At 39.4% G+C, this 9,325-nt stretch overlaps 1 protein-coding gene across 4 annotated transcripts in view; it reads right to left on the reverse strand.

Annotated features, from left to right (window-relative positions):
* PTK2 (protein tyrosine kinase 2) overlaps positions 1 to 9,325 on the reverse strand; it is a 233,240-nt gene that overhangs the window by 61,859 nt on the left and 162,056 nt on the right. For all 4 annotated transcript variants that reach the window (XM_035888979.1, XM_035888978.1, XM_035888980.1 and 1 more), the window contains one exon: positions 7,741 to 7,793. In XM_035888979.1, the coding sequence (XP_035744872.1) occupies positions 7,741 to 7,793 (53 nt within the window). The remainder of the gene's footprint in view (positions 1 to 7,740; positions 7,794 to 9,325) is intronic.

Raw genomic sequence — 9,325 nt, forward strand, 5'->3', positions numbered from 1 at the left:
GCTAATTTAAGCTTGAAATGCTGAAATGCTCTTCACTCTTACATTGACACATGGGTAGCAGAAGCTGGCTGAAACCTGACTCACCTATTTCATATAAAGGGCACATCGAATTGACAAAGGGTTTTAATTCATCATGTACACATCCTGATGCCCTGCGACACTCAGTCCAACTCATCTTCCGCATTTCAAACTTTGCCTTGATGATTTACTGTCTGAAGTTTGTTCAGCTATTCTGCCAGACTAAATGGAAAACTGCTTTGTCTTAAACTTACCACATCATCTAGCTACAAAGGAAACTTTATTTAGGTAAAGACTTGATTGTAAGTTAAAAAAATAAACTGTCCCAACACTTTTACAGAAGCTTAGAGAGTACCTGCTTGAAATGGGTACTACTTAGAAGGACTTCCACCATTCCACACAGGCATCCAGCCAGGATATCGCTGGCATCTACCTAAATGCCCATAAAACTCAGAAATGCTGCTGAAAGCTGCACTGGACTTCTTTTTTTTATTTAGTACTTCTCCTCAAAACTAAGTATTCACTAAAATTATTGCGTAGGAAAAAAAAGAACAAATCACTTGCTATGCAAGAGACTCTGCTAGAAAGGAAGCGACCAGGCTAGAGGGCAGTTACTACTGGAGCTCCTCGTTAGGACTGTGAGTAGACAACCAGTACTGGAAGGCTGAAGATTATAATGTCCCGTGCTATTTTAGTCATACCTTCCTGAATCACTTTAAGGAAAAACCCCGAAAAAATCAGTAGAAGAAATAAATCTATTTGTTTTCAAGCTTTTGAAATAAAATGAGCGCTATGCAGTTGTCACATCAAGTATGTTTATACACAAACAACCCCCCAAACCTAATACCTAACTATGTAGAACATTTCTTTAGTGTTATTAGTAGCAAAGCAAAAGTGTCTGCTCAAACCAAATGAATGGACCACAAAGGAGGAGCACAGGAGGATAAGAACTCTAGAACCAACACCACAGACTGATGAAATCAATGCAGTAAATTCCTAGGCACTAATACGGAGGAAATCTGTTTGGACTGTCACCACAGTTCATTCTGGTCTTCTCATGTATGGAAAGAAGCATTTTAGTCAGTCTAAAATACAAAAAGATAACATCACCAGTCTATTCACTGTGATGAGAATCTGAAATGTTGAAATGTATTAGTATTAAGGGTATTTTAACTATATTATCTTATTAATCAGCAGAATATCTGGGTGAGTTAAGCAGCAAGTAACTCCCTTGGTGAACTTGGAGACTAATGACTTGCTCAAGGTTTGTAAAATTAATCTGCAGTAAACCTTAGGGTCGAATGTTTCCCAGTCCTCTGACCATATGGCAGAGCTACAGCTGTACAGTGCCTTTATATTCCTCCAATTACTTAAGAATTTGAATGTATAACTATATAATTTATGCTAAGACTGTTAGTCTTTCTTTTCAGAGGTGAGCTGTAAAGCATGACACAACTGAGCTAGCAGACACAGTCATAAGCACTCAAGATACATTTTTTCATCTTAAAAATTTACTTACACTTTTCAGCATTGTCTTTTTGGAGTGACTTGATAAAATTAACATTAAAAAACCACCCAGCCTTACAACCTCAAGCAAAGAACACCTTTTCCCCCTACCAGCTAATTCAAATGGAACTAGGAAATACAAGTCCTACACAAGAAACTCTTTCAGAGTTGAGCACAGGGCAGGCTTTCATTTTGAGCACAGGAATCATGAAACAGAGCATGCACTGTGCTTTGCAAGCAGAAGTGATTCAGTAAAATTGTATTTGTCTTTCCTTCCTTGCTTACAGCTTTGCTTGTGATTAGCCCGCATCACTCACCCGTACATTCAGGTCCTTTCCTATGCTGACATCTCCTTCATTAAGAACATTTTTAAGTGTTGTAATACTGAAATCAGGTGAATATGTATTTTTTTTTTCTCTCCTGTTTGTTCCATTTTGGCATTTGGCTTCTGCTGTATTTCAGTTTGTCCTAGGTAACCTACCACAAGTCCCTCTCACAGATGAACTGTGCCATGTCATATTTTTATGCATGCTAAAAATCTCACTTAAATCATGCCTATCTCCTTCAAAAGAGAAACTTTTTCATTCAAATTGAAATTTCAGCTAAATAGCATGACTAAATTGGCAACTATGTCAAACAGGATCTGCTCGCATGTAGCACCTTAGAGAACTCTCGTGCCACTTCACCAGCACGATCAGGAGTTAACCACAGTGTGTGATTTACCTGTAATGATATTATACTGTAAATCTGTGATTCGAAGGCAGAACCTGCTGAGAAGCCCCTTGTTCAGGATGCTACAATCGTTCAGTTCCTTTAAGACAGCTCTCTCCAAGAGACCCGATTTCTCCTTTGCAGGGCATATTACTAGATATATCTAAATCATGGGGTGCAGTTATAGTTTCTTACAGAGCCACTACAAGCAAACAAGTTTTCTTTTTTCCTCTGTAGAGAAGCAATGGCACACCAGCATTATTAGAAACTTATGCCATCGTATTACCATGCACTTACAGCGACACCCCTTTTGACTTTAAAACGCTATTTGTGTTAATAACAACAGCCCTGTCAGCTAGGGATCAAGACGACAAACAGATTTCTCTTTAAGATACCTGTTTCCCTATTAAAGGCATGTGGCCTGAGCTCTGTTACTTAGAGAGCTGGAACAGCCTGCCTTACCATCTGAAACAGGGATTGTGTTTTTAAACACCTTTTAACTTCCTTCACCAAATAAGCACACACTAATGCTGCAAAACCAGCACCCACTTTGAACCAAGACCAACCCTGTGGCAGGCCCTAAAAAAACCCCTCAGGCACATGCCTGGGGCTGGCTCCTGCAGAACGGCTCAACTTCCTTACTGTCATCGTTCCAGTTACAGCTCCCACCCCACAAACACGTTCTTTTATTCAGCAGTACCTGAATTATCCAAATGCCGAGAGTTACTGCTTAGAATCACAGAATCATTCAGGTTGGAAAAGACCCTTAAGATCAAGTCCAACCACAAACCTAACCCTGCCAAGACTTGTTCAATACTCTGTTTGTTCAATACTCGTTGAAACAAGTGGGCCTGAAATGTCATATTCTGTATGTAAAGTAATGTTTGAGCTACGATTAAAAAGATTTACATTCACAGAATGCTCTAGTGCGAAGGAGGCACAACAATTAGTCAAAGGATGCAAAAGCGTATTTATTCTTCCTAGTCATATTTATATAAGCGAGGATGGGGCAGGAGAAACCAAAGAACTATGTGTCAGAAAGAATTTATGTAAAAAGGGAGCAGGTAAACTAAGGCTTTAAGGATTTCATTTTCTGAAGAACTTATTATATAATATACTAGGTAAATTATTATTTTTGGAAATATGGGTATCAGGAAATACGTGCATCACCTTACTAAGGCTAATGTTTGCCATATCAAAACAAACTGCTGGCCAAAATAAGTTCCTGCAGGCAAGAGTAGAGCATTTTAATAAGATGACTCCAAGAAAAACAGGAAGAAAACTGGTCAACGAAATCATAATGAACTGGTATGCTGCTTCTTACAAATTGGATATGCTATTTGCACACAGCAAATGGTTTTGCCTGACTGTTTCCTGAGTGTACACTCTTGGCTAAGTACAAAAAATTCTTTTTTAATGTAAAGACAGAAGTAGAGGGAGAAGATAAAAGTTGGAACTACCTATCCACTTAGCTAGAACACTCATTGCTTCTGGTGAATCACAGTAACTTAAATCAAAACATCAGATGTATACCAAAGAAAACTGAAGCCCAACTCACTTAACTTGGCTGCTTATTTACATTTATTTATAATCCTACACACACAAATATAATATTTGAGGGATAAAATTATTACTGTGCTTTAAAAAACAGGGGAAATCTGGCAGGCACCTTAGCTGCACACAGTGAAAGACAATTCCCGCTGTAAGGAACATGTAATTTGAAGAAGCAAGGCAGACAAATAACATCAGAAGAAACAGAAGCACGCAGGATGAGGTGTGTGGTGAAACCTGGTTCAGTGGCACACAGCCGTAAGAGAACACTTCTTGGCTCCCAGGCCCAGCCATCTGTTGCTTTGGGTTCCTGAAACCAACTTCACCCTGAAGGGTGTGAACTAGTTTGAAAAGGTCTTTACTTATAGCAAAAAAAAAAAAAAAAAAAAAGTATTTAATACCCTTCTATCTTTGTATTCTTTGGAATACTGAAACTCTTGGAAAGAACAAGTTTTCATTTCCTTAGACCAGAAATATTTCAAGGTACATTAATAAATATTACAAAAAGAAAGACAAGGCGTCTTTCATTAACAGGCTCATTTTTAAACCTACAAAACTTCAGACAAACACCTGAACTTTTAGACCACCAAATCATGTTCCACACTGGTTTTTGGCCATTGCTGGTTTCCCCAAAGCATGGTGGGGAACTTACTGTGAAACCTTCCTTTAGAACTAAGGGTATTAATACTGTAAATATATTTGACTGCTTAATTTTCCTACCGAGTACGTGTCTCAGGTTTTTGCTGTTCAGCTTTAGCATTGGAAGAGGTTTGAACAAAGGACAGCAATCCCACTGGAAACAAACAGCAGAGCTAATTTGTGATTTAAACTATCAAAGGCATGGAGGACATTACAGCTGTCAGTAAGTTATAAAAGCTCGTCTTATTTGAAGCCTTCAGCTCCAAGTCATTTAAATGTCACCAGAGAAAAGCTCTTATTCTGCAAACCAAGATAGCATCACCCACAGCTGGCTTTGCACTGGATGCTGTCAGCTGTCAGACTCTGCTGACCTGTAACTCTCGGGTTAACTGAACATTATGTACATCTGTTGCCTCCTTTGTTCCATACTGATGGATCAGTTACATGTGACAACAGGAGTGACACCTCTTCACGTCTACATGAAGTACTACTTCATTTATAACAAGTTGATTCCTCTGGGGACTCAGAAATCCGTACAGAAAGCACCTCCCATGGAAAAGCCCTTATCACCCAACTTCATCTCAACAATCTGTCTGTGGTTTAAATTTAATATACTGACACCCATGCCACACTTGACACATTTCACATAATTTTGGGGTAAAAAACCAAACCACCACCACCAAAAAGTATGTCAGTGTTCTCTGTACCCTTAATAACAAGAAGAACCCTTGAGAATGAATAATAAATGCCATCACTTGAATCATTCTGGTATTATGTCAGTGTTTCCAGTGGTTTGTAACACGGTATGAAAAACAAGAATCAAGCACAATGATTTTATTGTGGAAAGATACAAAAGAAAAATACCTAATTGGTTTTGATTTCAGTATTGGAAGGAAAGGAAAGGACATCTGCTGGTATAATTTGATTGTTTTGCTTATGGCATCAGGAGCCAGCTTTGCATCTTACAGCTCCTTTGACATTCACTTGGAACAACCAAGCCATCTCCAGCGCTGCTACTTCTGTTTCATCTGTGGTGCTACAGCAAAGCTCTCATTTGCCCATCATTCACCTTTATGTGATGCCCTGAACTCAAGAGCTGTGTAGTTATTACAACTAAAATGTGCGCTGGCAGCCCAGAAGGCCAACCGTACTCTGGGCTGCATCAGGAGAAGCATGGCCAGCAGGTCGAGGGAGGTGATTCTGCCCCTCTACTCTGCTCTGGTGAGACCTCACCTAGAGTACTGTGTCCAGCTCTGGAGCCCTCAGCACAAGAAGGACTTGGAACTGTTGGAGCGTGTCCAGAGGAGGGCCACAAAAATGATCCGGGGGCTGGAGCACCTCTCCTATGAGGCCAGGGTGAGAGAGTTGGGCTTGTTCAGCCTGGAGAAGAGAAGGCTGCGGGGAGACCTGATTGCGGCCTTTCAATACCTAAAGGGGGCCTATAGGAAAGATGGGGAAAATCTTTTTAGTAGGGCCAGCTGTGACAGCACAAGGGGTAATGGTTTTAAACTCAACCAGGGTAGGCTTAGACTGGATCTAAGGAAGAAATTCTTTACAATGAGGGTGGTAAAACACTGGAACAGGTTGCTCAGAGAGGTGGTGGAGGCCCCATCCCTGGAAGCATTCAAGGCCAGGTTGGATGGGGCTCTGAGCAACCTGATCTGGTTAGTGGTGTCCCTGCTCACTGCAGGGGGATTGGACTAGATGACCTCTAGGGGTCCCTTCCAACCCAAAACATTCTATGATTCTATGAAAATCACCATTAATATCAAAACACTACTTCAAAAGAGTAGAGAAGAAGCGAGTTTGTGCCCTGAGACACACCACTTCAGATAAAACGCATCAAGCAAAGGATAGCTAAATTTGCAAAGTCTAAGTGACAGCGATAAAGGATTACGAAGTAAGCATTTATTTCCACTTTTAATAGTAAAAGCGTATCAGCGTTCTTAGGAAAACGGAAAAGGCGAAAATTTGAGGCGACAGGGGTGTATGACTATTTTGTCCTGAACATTAGCTTTCTTTGTGTGAGTGGAGCGATTAAAAAGCACAGCACTAATCCCCAAAAAAATGTCAACTTTTTCTAACAGCTAAACTGAGCCACACAGGTAAGAATCAAGAGAGAACATGCTGACCATGCTTCATACTTATCCACCTTATCTACCATGCTTGCTTGATAGGTACTGAAGGAAGAAGGGCTGCTATTTGATTCTGAGAGGTAACAATAACTGACGAAGCTCTGTTACACCTCTGCAGCTGGATACACGTTGAACTCCAGATCCTCTCATTTATTTTCTTGCACAAGGTCTGTTTACTTGGGCTTCCTATGCCAAGGGCTGAATTTCAAACATCTTTAAAAAAAGGTTAAGGGTGGGGAAAGAAATCTGAGAAGTAGGAAACTAAATAAACATCTACGTATCTTCCCTCCTTCTTGTATGAAATATGTCGGGTTTTTTAATATGTGCCACTAAGCGCTCACATAAATGTTAAAAGTGGGGCTGTAGCCCCTGTAAAGTCAGGGGTGGACACTCCACTGGGTGACAGTATTGGTTCCTGAAGTTTGATGCCAACACTAGAAATCTATACGAACATATCAAAATAATGATACATTTTTGCATTGAAAATCTCCTTAATAAATATTATGTATAAGGATTTAGAAATGTATTTTCTGCTAAGACACTGAATCAATGCCTCAAAAGGATTTAAGATCCTGTAAAAGAAAAATGTTCTCTCTCAAGTACAAAAACTTAAAAAAACCCACAATAACTAACAGAAATCTTAGAAGCCTATAAGCTATAGAAACATGTATTACCTCGCATGCTCATCCTTCAATTATCTCGTGATTTTCAATAGCAAAAATTAAGTGCTTTGATCTAAACAGCAGCTACAAAAAAAGAGCTATTAAGTTTCTTCTTTCTGAAAAGTGATGATTAATATTTAATTGCCTATTTTCACTTTTCAAAGCTGCTCCTTCATAATTAACACATACTCAGGTAATTTAAGTTCTAGCCCACGACATTCTACTTCATTACAAAGCTAAGTGAAAATATTGACAAGCAGCCTTGCTTTGAAGTATTCTGGCCCTGCGTTACTGCACGGATATGGCTGCTCTCACAAGAGACGCTACATCGGAGATCTGCAAAAAGTTTCTCTTTAGAAACTGCACTACAAAGGCAGCACAGCTATGCTCTCGGGAAAGTCAACAGGCATGTAGCAAGAAGTGAGCTAAGTGCGAGTGAAAAAGCTGCCTAAACATCTGCTATAGCTTTATAAACTAACTTGTATTTTTCTTTTTTCTTTTTTTTTTATGAGCCTTACCTGACACAGAGACCGTGTGCGACCTTACTCCTTGCTTCTCATTGTTGGCCAGCCTGTAAAACAGAGGTTGGAATCGCTGAATGCTGTACATTCTTTACGGTCACATACACTGGGAATTCATCCTAACAGGGCACCTACTGTAATTAGCAGGACCAATCCATTTCCCACAGTGACAGATTTTGAGGGGGAGAAAAGTCAGAAAGGAATCTACCACTTCAAACCTATCTGGGGGGGGGTAAAAGTGGAAAGAATGTGTTACCATTTTAATTAGCATATTGATTCACAACAACAAGAGCAAATTTTAAGGAAAGAATGAAACCTAAGTTTTACAAACTGTTAAGATCAAGCCATGCATATCTAAACTTTGTAATTGGACGGTGCTTCTACTTTACTATCTACTGGAAATACAGTATGAATTGAGTTTTTGTCTGTACGATGACTTACCCTGTACAACAATTTTAAATTGATTTACACAGCAAGTAAGAAATGTTTAAGAAAAACCATTAAATTTAAATGTAGTTCGCTATAAATGTTCATTAGTAACAAAAAATTACAATGGATTCTTCTAGGGGTTTTTTTTTATGTACATATATAAACATAATTTTAATGGTAAGACAGCAAGAGTACTGCACTTCATGCTCTCAGAAATCTGGAATTTCATCTGGCAAAGGCAAATCTTTCCAGATGCAAGATGGTGTTCGCTAGTAGTTTTACGTGTTTGACAAAAGCTGACAGATTACGAGCATATGTGGTGCCCTTGTTTAAGCAGACTCAAGCGTACAAATTCAATTTTGGTAAACTGTCCCAAAAATGGGAAGAAGCTTTTCCTTCAAACCTTATTTTATCCCAGAAATCCCTACAAATTAAAAAAAAAATAAATAAAAAAAATTTATGTATTACAAAGTTATTTTGTGTTGCTCGGTTGTATGTATTTAAGTAAAAACAAATTTCTCTCTTCCATATGAGTGCACAACCAAGTTTACCAATTTTACTGCTTTCTAGCCTCGACTTTAGTTTCCTTTTCCTCCCTGCATTTTAACTCCTCTCTTTCTGCACCGAGAGAAAGCTACTAGGCTAGCAAGGACTGCAGCAGGTCTTGTGAAGGAAGAGCAACCACAAGTATCTAAGTGGCTAGTTTCTTGCAGGTTCAGGAACAAATTGTCTTCCATAGCCACCCAATAATTAAAAAAGTAGTAACAGTAATTCTGGACTTCTTCCAGGAGTCAAGGAAGAAACAGAATGAGGTGACTGGGTCAAAGTAGGCATAGTCCCTCTTGTCCCAAAGGAAAAAGGAACAGGTAAGGCACTATAAACTGCTAAATTTCATTTGGTCTTTCAATAGTTATCTCCTGCTAGTAGATACTGGTGAACTGCCTGATGAGGTTCGAGGAGAACAATCTGATGAGACATGGCTTTAAACTGGGTCTGAATGTGGCTATTGAGAAAGCCGTCAGATTACAAACAAGCAAAAAAGAAAGTGGCTTGGTTGAAGGACTGAAGTTCAGGAGGCCATAATAAGAACCTGCAAGTGGAAAGGGGAGATGGCCATCACAACTTGCCAGATAGGATGGAGACCTCGCCATTG

The sequence above is a fragment of the Egretta garzetta genome, unplaced genomic scaffold (genome assembly GCF_000687185.1).
Source record: "Egretta garzetta isolate BGI_Z169 unplaced genomic scaffold, ASM68718v1 scaffold441, whole genome shotgun sequence".
Taxonomy (NCBI): Eukaryota; Metazoa; Chordata; class Aves; order Pelecaniformes; family Ardeidae; genus Egretta; species Egretta garzetta.